General features: G+C 32.5%; 1 protein-coding gene across 1 annotated transcript; it reads right to left on the reverse strand.

The window, feature by feature from the left end:
• Positions 1 to 614: 614 nt before the first annotated feature.
• Positions 615 to 17,010, reverse strand: LOC149556036 (putative L-gulonolactone oxidase 6). The gene is made up of 2 exons (XM_089830158.1): positions 15,908 to 17,010; positions 615 to 1,534 (listed from the first exon to the last, which is right to left on the reverse strand). The coding sequence occupies exons 1-2, from the start codon at positions 16,839 to 16,841 to the stop codon at positions 696 to 698; spliced, it is 1,773 nt and encodes a 590-aa protein (XP_089686284.1). The 5' UTR covers positions 16,842 to 17,010; the 3' UTR covers positions 615 to 695.
• Between the last annotated feature and the right edge of the window lie 4,645 nt (positions 17,011 to 21,655).

A 21,655-nucleotide genomic window follows, 5' to 3' on the forward strand; every position in this document is an offset into this window, starting at 1 on the left:
TTTTTTGATCGATAAGAGGTTGAAGCCAATATTAATTATTATGTTGTGATTAAGTATTATTATTTATTAAGCTTAAGTAGGCTCGAACTCAAGACCTCCTGGATAAGAGGCTCACAATTTACCATTGTGTTGTAGGCTTTTTCCTTCTTATTATTTTAATTTTAATTATCAATATTGTTTAGAATTAAGATTACAAAAAGGGTTTACTTTCCCCCCATTTTCCTACTACTCACATTTGAACAAGGAGTAAAATTATTTTAATTATTTATAAAAAAATCAAGGCTTTGGTCATTTATCGACTAAAATAAAACAAAACAAAAATATAAAAGAAATATATTTTTATTTAAAAAATAATTGAATTAATTTATTCATTTATCTTCCACAAGTTAAATTTTTTATTTATTAGTTTTTAAAAAACAAAGTAACTTAATTTTTTTTTTTCAAATTTGAAGCTACTATTTTTTAAAAAAAGTCTAGAGAATATATATATTTTAAAAATGAATTATTTGAACTCTAGACCATAATAAATATCATAATTAAAATAATTCATATAATACATAACCAAATATTATATATAGTATTTTGTAGAATTTGAGATACCAAGCTACACAATATTCTAAGAAATCGGTACTGAATACATTTTTTATTTATTATATTGAAAAAATAAAATATTTTTATACAAAGAGGAAAAAAAATTATTTATTAATTTTTGTGCAAACACGTGCCTTCTTCCAAACTTTACCTGGTTTACAAAAGTACCCTTTTTGGGGAGCACAATGCCTATCTTCTCTACACTTGCAAACCTTGTCCAATGCACATCCATCTCTAAATTTCTCTAGACTTCCTCCTCCTATCCCAAACAAACCATCTGTCCATTCATTAGAAAAAACTCCAAATGAATCAAATTTCTTCTTTACCTCCAAGAACTTTTCTAAATTAGTTGCCTTCTTAGCCAATCCTTGAAACAAGTAACCCCCTGATTTACCCCAATGTAACACACCACCATACTTCTCAATTATCATTTGTTCAATCTCTTCATATACATCCTCATTCCACTTGGGTGTGCCAACTTCTCTTGACCTATAATTCATCATGTCTAATGTAACTAGATCACTCTTAGGTCCTAAATATGCCTTTGACTCTTTTATAGAACGTAAAAATACTCCGGTCATATCACATAATTTTTGAGGATTCAAATTCCTAAGCTTCTTAACATCTTTTATTACTTTGGGCAAATCAGATATAGGCACTCTTAGTTCTACTCCAAAGTATAAGGTAGCATATATTCTTCTATCCCATTGACAAACTGTCTCATTTTTATCTAAAATTGATGTGGGAGTACAACTCATAGAGTATCTTCCTGCTTGGCATCCACCAGATGTTTGCATGAGGTTGTTGAATCCTATTATTGGATACCCTGTAAAATTTTTCCCATCATTTAAAAATCCACTACCATTAATTGCAAGATCAAGTGTCATATTTGTGAGTACTCTACATATAGCTTCAATGTCTTCTTTCTCTTGGATTGCTTCATCTGCATGTTCAAATAAAATAATTGGATAAAGATACACGAAAATACCTTTAAAAAATATTTTAATTAAAAGTATGATGAGAACCTTGAATATTTTTTTTTTTTCCTAACTACTATTATAATGTCTTAGCTATATATTAACTTATTAAATAAATACAATATTAAGAATTTTATTGAAGAAAAATTTAAAAATTTTATACCATATTTTATTAATTCTAAAGAAATATATATTGAAAAATATAAAAAATTATTTAATACCTATCCAAATTTAAACAAGATTAAAAAATACTAATTCATTTAATTTTGTATAATGTAAAAGAGGAAGATGTAGAAAATAGATACATAAGTCTAGAGTGGGGAGCAAGGGTTGGAGTTAGAAACAATGCATGGAGAGAAGACCAAGAGGGAGTAGAAGTAAATATGCAATAGGGAGATTGCGAGAACATAAAAGGAAAATATGTTATGAAGAGGAAGAACTAGTCTGGAGTGAGTTTAATATGCAAAAAATCAACTTTTATCTAAATCAATGGAATTTAATCTTTCTATATAAATACTGCCATTACTATAATATAAAAATATTTTATGATTTAATTTTAAATATTTTAGTTTATAATAAATATTTTTATAATACAATTTGATGCTTGAACATAGTTTAACCTTCATCAATCTAATTAAGAAATTTTATAATTTAATGAACTAAAATGTTGATAAAAAAGTATTTACATGATCTTACATAAATTAATAATTAATACAGTCTATAAAAATGCTATCTCTATTATGATATGGTCAATATTAAAATAAATTATTAACTTGTTTCTTAACAATTAACTTATATTAAATTTTGATATCTCTTTAATTAGTAACCATGGTGGGGTTGGTGGGGCTAGTATCATTAGATATAGAAGTGATTTTTTTTCTTTCCTATATAGTTAACTTGGGTGTCTGAACAACTCTCATATGAATGAGGTGCTAGTGGATTTTATGGGAATTATTTGGAGGTTAATTAGGGATTCAAAAAGGTAATTATTGAGGGAGATACCCTCAATGTAATTATAGTGCTTACAAGGTCTCATAACCCAAGATGGAAAACTAAGGACTTAATCATGAGATGCATAGATTTAATTGCTAAGACAAATGATTTCAAATGCCAACATACATTCTAGAAAGAAAATTGTGTAGCATTGAATTTATATATGAAACCCCACAAACTTGGTTTGTGGTTCAAGAATTACCTAAACAAGATTGTGAGGAGATCAGGCAAGATATGACCAATATTGTTAAAGGTCACACCTTCTTAATATACACTAGTTATGATAAAAGATCATGACTATTTGTGGTATTTGAGATGTTTTAAGATGTTTTATTTTTCTTTTTCATCTTTTCCATGGTTAGGGGTCAAAATTTCCATGCAATTATCTCTATGAATTTTCTCTATAATGAAACCATGTGAGATGATCTTAAATAGATTAAGTTGGATAATTAAAATGAATATAAGATTAGAATTATTCTTTGGACCATTCTAAAATCAAGGTCCACATGTTAATAATTAAATTGAAGGTGTTAAAAAGGGTTGGATCCTAAGTTCTCTGAGAAATTTGTGGAGGCTTGGGACAATGGCCAAATATCACTATTGGTGGTGTTTCCTTTAAGGTCTTGATGGAGACTATATAGAGAATGTAATTGGCTAGATCATGAAATAAAAAGTCATTTCTAGAAACTTACATTGGTACTTCAAGTAGGTTCTCAAGAGTTTTATTGGGCTTAGTAATAATATTTTGTGATTGTAAATGGGTTTAATAGGGAAATAGTACCTAGGGAATAGACATATGTGGTACTGGCATTGATCATATTCATCACATTGTAAGGAAATTTCAAACACTGTCACTCTAACCTCTCTCGTATGTTAAATCATTGTCAACATTATACCAAACTTAATTTCCCATTTTCAATTTTATCATCTATATCACATTTAATCAGAAAGTTAAAAAATTATGGAACCTTATCTCCACCAAGGTTTGATTTTTTGTCTAAGTTATAAATTCCATTTGGCCTAGTTCTTGAAGGTTGTTGATAACAAACCTTACCCTCTTTTTATTATGGATCTCTGTAACTTGTAAAAAGACCCAAGGATACCCAACCCATCTTAGTTTCCCCTAGCCACTAGCTTGAACAAGGTTAATCCTTTGCATAAAATAAGATTTCTCAATATTAGTACTTTTTATGTCTAAGGATTTTTCATCTTCTTGGTCCACTCGGTCTAATACCAGACCATTTGAAACTCCCCTATCAACATGTCTAGTTAGACCATAAATTTACCATCCCCTATTCCCAAGATCCATAAGTACCAAGATGACCCTAAATTCCCTCTCAATGTGTCCTTGACCCACTTACAAGACCCCACTTCTACAAATAATATGCCTAATTACTCCCCAATTTTGAACAAGGTTTATAAGTTGTACATTCTATATAGTCATCAAAATTTTATTGAGTGGTTAATATCCCAAATTAACATTATAGTAAAGAAATAATTCACCTCCTTTGAATATTCTCAAGAATTAGAAGCTTATAAAAATAGATAAAATATAACAAGTGGGATGAGCGGGAGTAGAGGTGTAGATAGGGTTTCAAGGTCTAGTCGAGAACTCTAAGGAGAATCTAAGGTAGACGATGATCCAGATGGGCTTAATGGATGCCTCTATTGGTTCAATGATAGTTTGGATAATGTTTGGTGTAGATTGGGGCTTCCTTTCCCTTGGTAGGAGGTTATTGTTTTTGTGCCCCATCTACTTTTGGATGTTGTTGTTTTGTAGGTTGGTTTCTAGTGTGATCGCAAGAGATTCTTTGTGAAATCCTACACTAGTATTTTGTTGGGCTATGACAAGATCCTCGACCTCTAGAAGACTAAATGCTATGTTGGAGATGTGGGAGGTGAGACTCACATTGATGGTAGGAGATTCTTATGTCAGTATCCTATGATGGTTTTAGGGGTTTTGGGCATCAAAGGGAACTTAAAGAGGACATAATTATATTAAGTTGATTTAATTTTACCTCGATGTTGATCATTTTAGCTTATACATGAGAAAAAATATAGATTTAAGGGATGCAATAAAAATATAATTAATAATGTGTAAAGACTAAATATTTGGGTGATCCCATAATACTATGTTCCACTTTTTGTCTAACTTTGATATTGAGACGAACATTTTGATTTTTTTCTTCTTCTTTTAGACACATATTACTACAAAATTATTAAGAATCTGAATATGATATAAGCTAGTGACTTTTATCATTTTGGTTTTAGTTTCTAAATATAATTTTAGAAGAAAATTGGATTTGATTTATCTTCATTTATCCTTCTCCTTCAGATAGTGGTTTGTCTGAAAGATAAATATTTCCAAGGAGTGACACTCACTTTGATTTGCATTACATTTTTGCAAAAATGATAAAAATACAGTTCTTTTAAATTTATGTTTATAAAAACCAATATTTGGAGAGTCCAATTTTTTTCATTTAATTTGATTAAATATTTTTATACTTTATTGAGTTATGAAGTGACATTGACTATAATTTGTACACAGATTTATTCAGATCACTCTAACTTAATTTTTTTATATCGAAATTAAATTTTTTGATAGAAAGATAACATTAATACTTATTTCTTAGTTATTTTTCATATTTTTTGCCATGGCTTACAATTTATCTAGAAGAATTGAACTGATAAGCTGTTAAATGGTCATAGAACCTATGTTTCATTAAACTAAAAATATTAAGTCCCAATGAACTTGATATATATTATATAATATTCATTGTAAAGTTTGATTTGAGAAGAATAATTTGGACTTTTTGTTTTAGAATATTATTTTATTTGGTCCTTGATTGAGGGCTTAAAAGGGTAGAATTTTACAGAAAAAGTTGGTTTTGGTGAGGCAAGCCAAATTTAGAGGGTTTGAGTGAACCCCCTTTGAGAAAACCTCCTTTTGGCAAACCCATGTTCAAAAAAATCTTTAAATTTGTATAAACTATGGTTCACACAAGTTAGGAATATTTTAAGTGAATGCCAAATTTGTGGAAAACCTCCTTTTTACAAACAAATGCCTTCAGGTCAAAAATCAAAATTTTGGGATCATGCAATTTTTCTTCATAGGAAAAAGTGAGACATAGTTTTGTAGGATCACCCACAAGATAGAGATGTAGATGAAAATTAAGATTCTTAAAAAAATGCAAGAGGATATTTTTTGAATGTTTACTTTCATATGTACAAGATACCCATGGTAGGTAATATTGCTCAAACTAAAGCCTTCAATTTTGGTATAGAAAGAAATATTGACATATCAATCGAAGAAAATTTATCTTGAGAAAGAAGAAATATGTTGAAGTTAAAAATAAAGTTTTTGATTAAAGGAGGAAGGATTAGGGCCTTGAACCCAATTTAAACAATGGCAAATGGACTAGGGAGAGAGATAAGATCATACCTGTTACCAGATTTAATCCTAACTGACCCCTTCATGCCCTCAAAGAGCTTGTGTTTGAACTTGTTGTAATCTCCAGTGCCCTTACTGTCGACCTTCTCCCATTCACAAAGAAAACCCTTCACTTCACCAATCAATTGAGGAGTCACCAAAAACTTGACACTACCAACGGTCACCTAAATCCCTTATACCAGGAGTTGGTGAACTTCATCGAGAGCATTGAGTTATGGCCTCTCATGGTCTCAATATATTTGTCCAACCTTACCCTCTTGAAGTAATTCCATATTTCTCTATTATGCAATAACTCTCTAAAACTTCTCAGCTCAACACACTTTGGGGGACCTCCCATAATGTAAGCCTTATAATCAAAATTTTGGGTACCTTCTAGATTTTTAGAATTAAACCTCAAAATGCCCCATTCATATATATCCTTCTGCATCATAAACTCAGTCCTCAAACCACCCAAAGAAACCAAACTTGAACTACAAAAATTACCAGAGAGCCAAAGAAACATTTTATCAATGTTGTTATTAATAATACTCTAACAATTTATAGTAATGATAATACCCTTCTCACAAGCTTCATCATTTCTCGAGAAACCCTTAACATTACAACTTGAAACTTTATAGCTTTTGAAATGACAAGTCATTATTACCCTTTATGCCACATTTCCAATCCCATTAATGACTAACACTCTTCAACTGATTTAACCAAATTTTGCTTAGCTTAGAAATAATACCATGATTGTGAGTTTTTAGAATAGACATCCTTTCCCTTTCTACTAAAAATTTAATAATTTTAATTTGAAAGAAAACTTTACTAAATTTAGTAAAGCTAAGTTTCCACGGATCAAAGGATTTGAAATAATTATTGTCCCTAAAGTTCTTGCTCAATTCCTTGCTCAATCTACTCATAATTTTCTACATAGAAGATAGTGTTAAAATCAACATCATAACTTGGATACCCTTAATCCCAACCTTACACATGTTGGATATTGAGTACCATTTCCTTGATTCCCTTTCCTCATACTTGAGCATTTCTTTCTTCATAAAGAACAATATTTTTTAGTTATTTATGGCTTTCCATCATGGATACATGATTCCAATTATGAAATTGCAATCCCTAGTTAGATAGGAAATCAATAGATTTATTTTCCTCTCTTAGAGTATGACTAATTTTAACTAGTTGGAAGGATAAAAGGCACCTTTTACAATCATTCATTAGAATCTGAATATGCCATGGACATATTGCCTTATTTAGAAGGATGTCTATTATTAGCTTAGAGTTTTGTTCCACTTCTACATTGATTGCTCCAAAATCTTGTAACTTCTTCACCCCATACCACATAGCCATGCCCTTAGTATAGTTGTCAGAGTTAACTTCAAGGTTCTTAGCAAATACCAAGATAAGAAGACCTCTACTATTTCTTATAAGACCTCCTGCCCTCGTTATACCTGAATTTGCCTTAGTGCATCCATCAACCTTACATTTAATCTGGTTATCTTTAGGGGGATCCATATGTATTGCTTCCTATTCCATATACTATTCCAGTTCATATTTATCAGGCTCTAAGTAACATTCCAATCTTGTTTAATTCTTAAATTTAATAGACTAGGGAAGGAAATAACTTTGGGGAAACCTGTATTTTTAATCTTTTCTTTGATAATTATCTTAAGAATGTAGAATATGGCTAGACTTTCATTTTTTCTTCTTTGAAAATTATGTTGTTTATTTCCTTCCATATAGATCAAGCCATTGTGGGAAGTAAAATAAGCCAAAGGTTTTTAAGAACTAGATGGGTAAATGCATTATTACTCCATTGCACTATGAGGGTTTTGATAGAGAAAGACATCACCATATTAATCCAAATCTCCTTCAAGACAAGACTCCAAAGTTCTCTAGAGAAGGAACAATGAATAAACAAGTGATCTATTGTTTCTGTGTCCTTCTCACAAAGATCACACTTGTTAGCAAAACTGTAGCCAGTCTTATTGAGATTATCTAAAGTCATTTTTTTTATGGGCCACCACTTACAAAAATAAATTAATCTTAAGGGGAAGGTTAGGAATCCATACCTCTTTCCAAAGATGGTTAGCTTCTTCCACTTGATCTACTGAGAAGAGACTATTACTACATTATGTTTCCAAACCCATTTGTCCTCTTGCAAATTATTAAACAAAATAGGATCTGGTAAAATCTCTTTTAGGATCCAAATCTCCTCCCTTCTTATATTAGCATTCCTTTTGGCCTCCATTTGTCAAATCCATATGTTTTCCAAATTTTACCACTCAACATTTCCATTTCTCCAAATAATATGGTTTTCCACTCTTATACTAATTCTATATGATAACTAGTTTTTAAGATCTTGGTTAGAGAACAATTCCTGGAGTGGTTTTTTGCCTGCCCAGGTTTGAGACCAAAAGTGAGTGTTCCTTCCATTACCAAATAGCTTCTTGCATCCACTTCTAAAAGTTCCTTTCAATTTTAGAAGTTTTTTTTATAACATTGAAGTACCATTAACATTGTCAACATTAAGGTAGAGGCTAGAAGGGCCAAAATACAAATATTTATATCTAATATTTTTGTCCATTCTTTAGAGTCCTCCAAGAAAAACCATCCAATTTTGGAAACTAAGGCTTTGTTCATTTTTTGAAACTTATTATCCTTAAGCCTACTTCCTTTTTTGGTTTTCACAATTGATTCCAGTAGACTAGGGGCATTTTTTTTCTTTCCTCCATACCAAACCAAAGGAAAATTTCTAGAACTTCTCAAAAGCTACAGCCACCTTCGCTAGCATGAGGGAAAAGTTCATAGAGTAAACCGAGATACTTTGGAGACACACTTTAAGAAGAAATAATTTTCCACCCAAACTTAGGAGTTTACCTTTCTTGTTTGCTAATTTCCTTTGGAATTTCTCTATGATACTATTCTAGTAGGATTGATTGGGTTTCATCGGGGAGAAGGGGAGACAAAGTTAGATATCAGGGATACCAACAATACTACATCCCAACAACCTAGATATTCTTAGCGAAACTGCTTCACTAGTTTTGAAGAAGAAGGGATTACTTATATGAAAGTCTGCAAGTAAGGATTTCCAAGAGGCAACCTCCTTAATTAGAGCTTCATCGAAGAGAACCATATCACCCACAAACTATTAGTGAGTGGAAGGAGGAAGTCTAGAGGCAACTTTAACTCCCAAAATAGAATTGCCCCATTAAAGTTTAGAAAGGTTCCTTCCTAGAACTTCAACCATGAAGATGAATATATAAGGCAAGAGGGGGTCTTCTTGTCTCATGCCCTTGTGTGTAGAAAAAAAACCTTGTAGGATTTCCATTGACTAGAACAACATATTTCATGGTAGTAACACAACTCATAATAATCCTGTAAAATATCCCTTTAATCCCAAATCTAGACAAAACCTTGCCAAGGAAGGACCAATTGACACAATCATAAGCCTTATAAATGTCTAGTGTAAGGGCCACAATAGCCTTATCATTAGCTTTCATAGAGTGAATAAGCTCATATGTAGTGATAACAATATCCATTATATTTTTCCCTCCAACAAAGCCTTTCATATTTTTAAAAACCAGCTTATCTAAGATCGGTTCCAATCTATTCACCATGACTTTAGCAATAATATTATAGATGGTATTACATAGACTAATAGGCCAATAGTCATTCATAGAGGAAGGGTCCCTCATTTTAGAAATAAGGGCTAGATAAACCTAGTTGGTTATGTCCTCCATAACTCTAGTACTAAAGAAGTGACAAACCACCTTATAAACATCATCTTCTATAATCTCCTATTATTCTTGAAAAAAAATTGGGGGAACCCATTAGGTCCAAGAAATTTGAAAACTTGGAAGGAAAAATAAGCATCTCTAATTTCTTCTTTATTCACCCATAACTAAAAGGTGATTACACCCAAGTAGGTTTTAGGGGTCTTCCACATCAAGGTTATGGGGATCATGTTGAATAAAGAAATTGATAATCGTAGTGTTGATGTCTTCCTCATCTTTGACCACCTCCCCCCTAGGCATGACAGGGGATCTTTTTCAATTTCTACTTCTGTATTTCATAGTTGTTTGATGAGAGAACCTAGTGTTTTTATCTCCTTATTTAAGGCATTGGAACTAGGAATCTTGTTTCCAAAATGTTTCCCCTTGGATTGAGAGAGAGAGAGATTCATTGGTCTCTAAGGGCTTGTTCCTACAAGCTCATGTCCTTGTCCTAGCTATTGATCTCTTGAGAAGCCCACACCTCCACCAAATTGCCCTCGATGACCTAATTTTTTTTCAAAAATATTACCAAAGGACACCTTGTTCCACTTCCTTACTTTATCCATTACCACCCATAGCTTCATCTCAAAATTAATCAACATAGAGGAGTTAGCAGGCCTATTCCACAAAGAATCAATTAGGGCTCTAAGATAGTGATTAAAGAGTCACATATTTTCAAATTGAAAGGGACCATCCACCTTTTTCCCTAATTTCTACTCTAGGAGGGTAGCATTATGATATGATCTAGTTCAGGGTTTAGCATTTAGAGAGAAATCATCCAAGTTAGTCCAGTTAGGAGAGAGAGAAGCCTTGTCAAGCCTCACCTAGATAAGGCTAGAGTCCTGTCTCCTATTAGACCACATTAAACTAGCCCACCTAAGTTTGAGGTCAATAAGGCCAGAGTCAAGGAAGAACTCCCCAAGCTATGCCATGCTTTCAAAGAAGTCTTAGTCCCCCTCAATATTTTCTAAAGGATGAAGGGGGAGTTGAAGTTGCCAATAACCATCCATTTAGAACTGCCACTATTTATCAAGTTGGATAGGGAGTCCCAAAGATATTTTTTATGATCTTTATTATTCAGAGTATAAACACTAATTATATTCCATGACCCCACAAGGAAAGATCATGGAAAGTAGTGGAAATAAAGTGAGAGGAGGAGTTCAAAAGAGTACCTAACAACTTGCTCCCATTCCATATAACTGAAAGACCACCTGATGCTCCTTGAGATTCTTAGGAGATCCAAGAAGCTCCAAGTGAAAAAAAATTCATAGCCTTCTCCAAAATTTCTTTGCTCATTTTAGTTTCTTGAATAAGAAGAATATGTTCATACCCTTGAGGTTCTAAAATAGGATTCTAACCATAAAAAGTAATCAAAGATTGCTCTAATCTTAACTAACACCCAAGCGCAAAATTTAATATAAAGTATATTAAGCCTTAATCCCTATATTTTGTTCTCCTAAACAAGAGTACCCTTGGCTTCCCACCAAATGTCCCTTGGGTTTGGAACCAACTACCTTTCTTGCTATCATATCTATCTTTTTTTTCTTTCTAACCTCCAATTTATAGTTCTTTTTGTTCTTGTTAACTATCTTCCATTGGAATTCCTCAATAAAGTCATCCTTTGAGGAAAATTTAGCTTCCCAAAGGCTATTAGGAAGATTAGCACTCAAAGTAGGAAGCACTATCTTATAGGCTATAGATACTTTGGATTTGGGACAAGCAAGCACCACTGAAATGTAAGATTTATCTCCGAAAGGGGGATTAGACTCCTCCTTCCTTAGAGAAGAGGGGAGGAGGGCTTTCATAGACTCATCCAAAATATTTTGCTCATCCGGGGTGAGGAGTGTTCCTGATTTGGCAAGAGGGGGTTTAGATGCTTTAGACATTTCCTTGGGGAAGGGAGGGGATAGGTCTTGGCACCAAGTCTGAGTCTCTGAGCACAAAGAAGGGTCCACCAGATGTACTTGAGAAGGAGCTCCTGCTTTGGTCCCCCATTTGACAATGGGGAAGAAGAAGGATAAGAAATGTCAATGTAACCAAATCTTCTGCAATTCACACATAATAGGTCTTCTTTAAACAAAAACTAGTGGTTGAACATAGGAACCCAAGTTAGAATTAAGCGTAATAGATGAAGGAAGAATCTTGTTCACTAAAAAAATGACACAAATTATTTCAAAAAAAAAAGTGAGATTTTGTTTGAGTGACTTTATCTACTAATAGCAGGGATCCAAGAATTTCGAAAATGCCTTCAAAAACCTCATTATTCTAGAACTCTAGGGGAGTTCTGGAAGCCTAACCCATGTGGGTGCAGAAGCACCAAAGTCAATGACTGGGTCTAGTTTAGGTTTCCACTTACACACATTAATAATTTTCTTGGAGCTAGAGCCTAGAGCCCAGGGTCTATTCATTAAGGAAAAAATAAAATCCTCCTTAACTACAAGGGACAAAACAAATAATCCATTCGTGAGAGCATTAATCTTAATACTTCCTTTAAGAGCCCAGGTAGAGGCAACCCATTTTCTTAGTTGATCGATAGTCGGTCTAAAGAGTACTAGGGCCAAATCCAACCCTACCACAAAATTATCAATGATATCATTAGGAATCAAGATCGTGTTACCTTTTATAGTGAAGGAACCTTTAGTTATGGAATAGGAAGACCCTAAAATACTACCTCCCAAAACTTTTTCTGCAAAAGGACTTCCTCCAGGTATAATCATTGGAGGAATGGGTCCAATGGTGGCCAAAACAAGTGGAGGAAGAGGAAAAATAACACCTAGATAGGAGATAGTTGGCCCTAGTGTCATGAGCGAGGACCAAGGAAAGCTCCCATGACCTACCAAGAGAGGCATTGAGCAAGGGCAGGGGACACTATAAAGGGGATGAAAAGGTTGAAGCTAACGAATGGGCTAGGGGTAGGTAGTTGTAGAGTGGAAAAAAATTAATTGAATCTTGTTCAAAATTATCTTGTTTTCAAGAAGTAGATAAAAATAAATATAAATCTTTCAATATAAATGTTAATGTGAAAAATTGGACCAATTTATTGCACAAGGTAAAATAACATTATGAAGAACCTCTAATTTTTTTGATATTCTTTTGATTCAACCACTTATTATATATTTTTCTCATATTTACAATTAATAAATGAGACTGATATTTATAATAATGAGAAAAATTTAGAAACTAATAAATATTTTTATTTTCTTTAGGACTATAGGAATGGAAGATACATAAATATAATTATTACAATAAAATAAAATGTTAATGTTTGCAACAAAATGTTGATACTAAAAGCCCCAAGTCCTCTTTGCACCATATTCTTAAGAAAATAAAAATGGAGAAGGATATTTAGATAGTGGAATTTGATGTAGAAATGAAAGGAGGAAGACAAAGGATCCTTAGGAATAAGAAAAAAATGTGAAAATAGATCCCAAGGCCAAACATAAGCACTTTGCTAGTTTAGATTCCACTGGTAGTGGCAAAAAAAAAAACCCTACAGAAAACATAGTAAAATAAATCTTTCAAGAATAAATACATTGATGATGAGGAAGAGGAGACAACTAGTGAAGGGAAATGAAGAGAAAGTAGACCTATTGATACCCTCAAGAATGATACTCCTAACAACTCTAAATGGGTGGGTGAAAAGGGTGAGACTCTCACCTCCCCTCCACGTTAGCATGAAAAAGGAAAGAAGATCTAGAATAAGGACCTTGAGGGGATTGCTGGAGGTGAAAAACAAAATCATGGTAAGGATTTGGCAACCATTGAAAGAAGTTTCAAGAAAATGGAGGAGAGGCAAGATATTGCCGAACAAAGATTTGATGATGTAGCTAGGTTTGTGATTAGGGTTATGCATTCGATGAATTCAACTCTTCACCTTCTAAATGTTGAGAAAGAAGGCCTTACTGCTACAACAGGGGTGGATGCCACAAGTTCCCTCCAAAGGTTCCTAGCTGATGATTGGTTGTAATTGTTGTTGGAAAAGCCAGAGGGGAAGGAGAAGAATAAGGAAGATAACTCTCCTTCTTGCTTTAGTTTTCTTTTATGTTTCTTTATTTGGTACTCAACCATGTGGGCTCTATTCATGGTGATTTTTTGGATTTTTAGTTAATATTGGCTATGTATATAGTATGTTTATGATTGCTTGTAGTTTCTTAGCGATGGTTAGATTTTGTGACACTTTGATGTGGGGCTATGTTAGTATATGTTGTATCTAGCTTTTAGTTGTTCTACAACATTTTGTTTATTGGGTCCACCCCCATTTTGGTTGCTTTTTAATTTCAAAAATAATAAGTATCAAGCAAGTGTAATATGATTTGGTATTGATGTGATGAATATAGAGATGTTGATGAAGTATATATAAGGATTGTTAAATAGCACAAAATAAATTTTATGATGGAGTAGAAATAAAATATTTATGAATATTATGAACAAGACCACAATATATTGAGATGAAAATGAAGAAACACACTTCTTACATCAAAACTAATGCATGAAAGGAAAACTAGAAGGTAAATACTTAAAAAAGGCAAGAGAATTAGAAGAGAAAAAAATATTGGTAAAACCTTAGAATACATCGTAGATAGTGATAAAATAAATACTAAAAAATAATTCATACTACAACATGGTTACTGATGATGAAGATCCAGTTATAGCTATTTCTCTGTGTGTCTAGTTTAGAGATGCGTATATATAGATAAGACAAAAAGTCAAGCCACACAAGATGTGTTAAGATACACTTTTTCCAAAACTCCTTATCATAATTTGTTGGGATGTTTAAAAAAGATGAACATAAAAGCCTATGACTTCCTCAAATGAGACAAATGGACCCCAAAATCCTTACCACTTGTAAATTAGATAAAATAAAGTCATCTATCTTAATTAACCAATATAAAAATACACAAAACATAAAATAAAATACAACCAGGAATAGATTTTATAAAAGTTCATAAATAAATCTAAAATGATTTAAAATACCGTTTAGTATTACAAGAACCATGAAAATTGAAAATAGTAGCATTTTTTTTTTCAAAAATAAAGAACTTATATCTAAGTTTCACTAAAAACAACAAGAGCCTAAAATAGAATCTAAGATAAACCCACTACAACAAGAAAGTGCACAAACCATCTTTTCCACAATATAAATTTTCCTCAACTTTGACATGAATGGAAATCCTAGGATGACAAGAAAAAGTTAACCCTCCTTTGAATAACAAGACCTAATCTTTATATTTACTTGGTAAAAAGTTAAAGATTATAGACAAACACATCAAGATATACAGTTATTTATTAATCAAACCATTATACTCATACAAGCAACATCATGAAAATTGAAAATAGTGGTAAAACAAAATAATTCAAAAGAGAAAATCTACATCTATGTTTGAATAAGAACAACAAAAATTCAAAATAGAATCTAAAGACAAACCAATATGACACAAAGTACTCAAACCATCTAAGCAACATCAAGAAAGTGCTCAAACTACCTTTTCATCATATTTTTTCCCCCAATTTTGATACTAAATATAACACTTCTCATAAAAATAAAAATTAACCCTTATTTAAATAACAAGACCTAATCCTTATTTTAAATATTATACTTTTAATTTCTGCTTCCACAAAAAAAAATTAATAATGTTTTCATTTATTTGGCAAACATCAAAGTTCATAAACAAACACAAAGACAAATTGAAAATTGTGATAAAACAATATTCTTTAACTTCTTTTTTTCCCAGTTTTGATCCTATATACAAAAACCACCATAAAAACAAGAAAAGTTAACCCTTCTTTGAAAGACAAGATTTAATCCTTATTCAATCATCCTGTTTGGTTGCATTGAAGGCATAGGAATGGAGAATAGAAATGGATATTAGAAATAAGAATGGTTATTCCAATAACATCTATATTTTGGAATGGGTATAAGCTCATTTTAGAGATAAAATGATAATATGTATTCCTATTCCTTATTCTATTTGACCAAATCTTATTTTAAATTTTCTATTCCTATTCCAGCAAACAAATTTCTACTTCTACTTCCACTAAAAAACTATTTTTATTTGGTAAACATCAAAGATCATAAACAAACACGTCAAGATGCAAACTAAACTATAAACCAAAAACACAAAACTCACACTGAGCAGCAGTTCTCTCGATGTCAACAACTCTCCTCGCGCTGCCAATGATAGAATTCACGCCATCTCCTGCAACACTCACAGGAACTCGATCGATGGGAATATAAACCACCTTCCCATGGGAGGGAATCCAATTAATATCCGCAAATTCATGGGCTCTCAGAAAACTCTCCGCCTGATTCTCAAGATCCCCATCATCCCTAACAACAGTCGACACAGATCGCTTGAACATGGGTTCCAAAGCAAAAGTCACTTCAGAAATAGCTCCAAGAGCACCCAGAGACAATCTCGCAGCATTCAAATCCTCATCAAATTTCCCCAAATCAATCACCTTCGCGTACCCTTCAGATGGAGGCGCAGGAACAATTAATCTCATTCCCACCACGTACTCATAAACGCCACTGCCTTTTCCGGCGAGGCCGCTGTCATGGGCGCCGGTGGAAATGACGCCGGCGGCGGAGACCCCGCTCCAGTAAATCATGGCGTTCAGAGCCAATCCTTCTTTGGCGGCGGCTTCCAAGACGTCGATCATCTGCGTTCCCGCCTGAACCCTAATTGTCATGGCCGTCTTATTCACTTCAATCACAGATGCGTAGTTTTGTGTGGAGATGATCAGGCCGCCGCTTTCCACGCACACCAATTTGGGCTCGCTGTGAGACAATTTGCTCACAACTCTGATTTTCTGCTTGTTTTTCACCGCGTTCGCCACAGCCGCCAAAAGCTCCGCTTCTGACGTCGGCCATGCAGAGTTCTGAGCCATGCAAACTGCGCGGTCGTCCCAAACTCCTTGGAAGTTGAAGACCTCGCACGAGGAGTTGTTGTTTTTGCATTGAATTGCAGGCGGAGGCGCACACGTTGCCAGAGCAGCTGATGTTATGGAATACTGCAGCGACAGGGACATGAAAAAGCTAAGGAAAACGATGGATTTCGTCATTGCAACAGATAGAGATGTTACGGCAGTTTATTTTGGTATGTTTGTTGTTGTTTTTGTGATCAGTGAGTATAAATAGGATACGAGTGACGTTTATGACGATGAATAAGAAGAAATTATTTACATCTTTGGTTCACGAAACGTAGAGGAGAAGAATGGAGGAAATAATATCTGTTTTCGTAACAGGCTCTTGTTTGTATAGGGTTTTAAATATATAGAAATATATATAGGTTTGGGTATGTTAGTCACGTTTTTCTATGGTTATTGATAGAGATTGGGTAACCCTAATGAGGATTTCTGAGATGGTGAACTCCCGGAGACAAAGCACGCCATCAATTCCACACTGGGTACATAAGAAGGACGAAACAATGCTCGACATCTTGCATGAATGGAAAGAAAAATTGCGTCCAATTCTAATGGAGATGAATATTTTAGGTGACTTACCGAGGGAATTATAGTTGAATTCGTTAATATTAAATTCACAGTTATAATATAGTAATGAATAGACAAACTATTTTTGAGAAGAAATTTATAGAGATTCATGGGTGGTTTACTTAATGGTCATATCATATTTATTTTAATTTAAGAAGGAATTATTATTGGATAGATTTGTGTGGATATTCATGGTTGGTCTACTTAATGGTCAGATTTATTTTTAATTTAAAAAGAAGATTATAATTGAATGGATTGTGTAGATATTTATGGTTGGTCTACTTAATGGTCATAAAAGTGTATTTTTGATTTATAATTTTATTATAGTCAATTATATATATGAGAATCAATTGTTAGAAGTAAGAATGGTTGATTTACTTAATAGTTATGATTAAACTTATTAATATTTAAAAATTATATTTGTAGCCACAATCTATTATAGAATAGAGATATGCATAGATTCATGGTTGGTTTACTTAATGGTCATGATTATATTTATTTTAATGAATAAACGAGGTTATAGTTGAATAGATTTGTGTAGAGACTCATGAGTGGTCTACTTAATAGTCATGATTTGGTTTATTTTTAATTAAAAAAGAATATTATAGTTGGATAGATGTATAAAAATTCATGGTTGGTCTACTTAATAGTCATGTTTAAGTTTATTTTTAGTAAATAAAGAGAATTATAGTTTATTTTGAATTAAATATTAAATTGATATTTAAAATATATGTTAATGAATTAAATTTTGTATAGAATCATTTCTAGAAGTGAGAATGATAGGTTTACTTAACAATCATAATTAAATTTATTTTAATTTATCAAGAGAATTATAGTTGACATCATTAATATTAATTAATATATATTTATAAATAAATATTTATAAATGTTCCTCAATTAGATGTGGAATGATTGATTTACTTAAATCATGATGATGTTCATTCTTACCTAATCAAATAATTTTTTTAATATCATTTATTTTAGAGTGCTATCATATTTTCAGTTTACTTTACCATGAATGCTTTGCTTATAACTACATATAACTATAATACACATTTGTAGCCACAATCTATTATAGAATAAAGATGTGTTAAGATCCATATTTGGTTCACTTAATGGTCATGGTTATGTTTATTTTTAATGAATCAATAAAAGTATAGTTGAATAGATTTATGTAGGGATTCATGGTTGGTCTACTTAATAGTCATGGTTTATTTTATTTTTAATTTACAAAGAAGATTACAGTTGGATAATCATGTGCATAGATACATATTTGGTCTACTTAATTGCCATACATTTAAGTTTATTTATAATGAATAAAGAGAATTATAGTAAAATTTGAATTAAATATTTTTAAATAATATTTAAATTATATAATAATGAATGGAATTTTCTAGAGAACCATTCTTAGAATTGAAAATGGTAGGTATACTTAATAGACATAATTAAATTTATTTTAATTATTGAGAGAATTATAGTTGACATCATTAATATTAATAAATTATTTAATAATGAATGGAATTTTCTAGAGAAATATTCTTAAAAGTGAGAATGGTAGGTTTACTTAATAGACATAAATTTATTTTAATTATTGAGAGAATTATATTCGACATCATATATATATATATATATATATATATATATATATAGAGGCATATAGATGTTATTTTTTAGATATTGGAATGGTTGATTTACTTAAATCATCATAATGTTCATTCTTACTTACTCAAATGATCTTTTGAATATCATGTATTTTAAGTTCTATCATTTTTTCAATTGACTCAACCATGAACTCTTTTCTTATAGCTACATATAACTATTTTCCCATCTTCTCACAAAATATTACAATGCAAATATATCTTATAGATCATTCTTTATGAAACTACATACTTCTATATTTATATGACAATATTTAAAAAAAAAATCATTACATAATTAGTCAATCTTCATCCTCAACACTCATGTTCCATGTTCATATTGGTTCATAAGAAGCCATCTTGCATGAGTACAGTTGACCTACTTAAAACTAATGTCATTGATCCTAATACAATTCTTATAATCACACCTAAACATAACACAAAAAAAAATACTTTTAATTGGAAATAGACATAATACTAAGAGGTCTATTGCAATGCACTACACTTGCTATTTTTCTTATTTTTTCACATTCTACATATGGTACATGTTGTATGATACTTTTACTCAATAAATTGGTCCAAAAAAAATATTTTGGAGTAAGCGGTAAAAGTAAGTTTTAAGGGGACCCAAAACTTCATAGAGTCATTAGAAAATATATAACATAAAATTCCATAAAATCATCTATGTTGGAAAAATCAATAACCCTAAAGTAAAACTAGAAAAGAAACAAAAAACTTGACCCCACCCCCAACCCACATCCAGAGAGGACCTCACAGACACAACTAGGAAAATTACAGAAGAAAAAATATAAATTTTGGATGTTGAAGAAACTAGAAACATGAGTAACGACACTAATCGGGTGAGCAAGTGATTGAGAGAGAAAATCCCCCCCAACAACCTTGCCATACCCAATCTGGACACCTCTAAAAAAAAAAGTCTAGGCCTCATCCTAAATGTAAGGCTACCAGAAAGAACTACAGTGAAAATGAAGAAGAAGAAACAAAAAGTGAGGAGAAAAATGAGAATATGGAGGAAGCCAACCCGTTGCCCTCCAAAGTTTATGGCATGTTTAAAATTCTTATTCCTGATTTTGGAAAGTCTGAGAAAGTCAAGCATGGCATGGTAACCTCTCCAATTAAGATGGGTACACTGGATATTCATGCCTAGATGAAAAGCACATGGGGAGAACAAGAGGCCATGGATGAGCAGGGGAGAGATCACACTCAACAGAAAGACACCACGCTAACAAATGAGAATATTGAGTAGGGAACCAGGTGGTTGACAACTTGAAAGATCAATTGTGGAGTTAGTTAAATGAAATGAGGACTTGGAGGAAAATTTCAATAGGGTGGACAAACTTTTTGGTTCATGTTATGCACTCGACGACCACAAAAATCCATCTTATAAAAACTAACCAAGAGTGGGGGACCAATGATAAGGAGGTAGAGACAAATCATGCTTTGTATGGCTTCTTGGCTGATGACTAGCTACAATTGTTGCAAAAAAATCTGAGGAACCGCTGATGGTTACCCTGTTAATGTGGTTAGATAAATTAGATAAATTGTTTTGTTTTATGTTTGTTAGATCTACTATGTGCCTTCAGGATTTTTTTAGTTTTTATATCTAGACTAATAGTAGGGCCAATATTTATCTAATGGCCACGATTTTGTATATTGATAAGACTCTCGATGCTTATGGTAGTATTTTCCTTTCGATTAGGGTATGAGTAGTTTTTCAAATTTTGATGGGTTGGGTAACCTTGTGGTAGTTACTACCAAGTAATCTCCAAAAAATTGTTCTTCAATTTTTTGGGTCAGCCCCCCATTTTGGTTTCTTCTTAATTTAAAAAACAACAAGTAAACAAATGTTTTTGAAGCATTAGATAGCAGCCAAAAAGATGAGGGACTCGCCTCAGAGTACAAAATAGGTTGTAGGTTAGTTGGAGGTTACCTCCCAGTTAGTTAACCAATACCAACTTTAAACTTCAAAAATCACATAATGTCCATAACCGAATTAACAATACTATCAGTCCTTAAACAAGAATGCAGAAAAGACTAAGAAATAAACCAACAACATTTAAAAACATCATTATTATTAGTCCTAATAAATGAAAAAAACATAAAAAGTAAAACCCTGTAGGGTATCATGTTCATAGTCAAGAGCAACATAAAAATAGAAATAAACACCAGACCCAAGGCTAGCTACCTTCCTTCTGTCCATGATCATCTTCCTTCTTTTCCTCTAGCATGTCCTTATTCATGTCCTCCCCCTCCACCTTAACCAATTTTTCCAAGATAGTATTTAGCTAGTCCTTTGCCAGGAACCCATAAATGGAGTGGGTTGTCTCACTTTACTTGCCTAGGCCCTTCTCCTCTTTATTCACCTGCAAAAAATAAAGGGTGGTGGCCGTAGAATGCATGAATTTGGTTGAAAATTCCACCAAAGTATCAAATCTCTAGTAGATACCAGTTTGATTGTCTACCAAGTCCTTCATAGAATATTCAAGCCTATCCATTCTAGCCTTAGTGTGGCTCTGTCTGTGGCTATTCTTGTCTTTCTCCCCCCCACCTTTGGGAGTTTTTTCCTAGGGGATGTGATGTCTTCCCCCCCTTGCTTCTAGCCAAGGTAGCTTCAAGGGTGTTAGATATATGAGAAGGGCTAAGAGGGCTAGGGACATGTTTGGTCTCCTAGAGTAGTCCCTTCATTTTTGTAGGTTTAGCATCACTTTCAGAAGATTCAGAGCTAGA

This window comes from Cupressus sempervirens, chromosome 5 (genome assembly GCF_028749045.1).
Source record: "Cupressus sempervirens isolate cs-2001-9-10 chromosome 5, ASM2874904v1, whole genome shotgun sequence".
NCBI lineage: Eukaryota > Viridiplantae > Streptophyta > Pinopsida > Cupressales > Cupressaceae > Cupressus > Cupressus sempervirens.

Excerpts from the sequence above, each read along its gene's own strand:
- LOC149556036 (XM_089830158.1), bottom strand. The coding sequence starts at position 16,841 with ATGACGAAATCCATCGTTTTCCTTAGCTTTTTCATGTCCCTGTCGCTG. Across the intron at positions 1,535-15,907 it reads CGAGAGAACTGCTGCTCAGT|ATGAAGCAATCCAAGAGAAA; the intron begins GTGAGTTTTGTG and ends TTGAACATGCAG.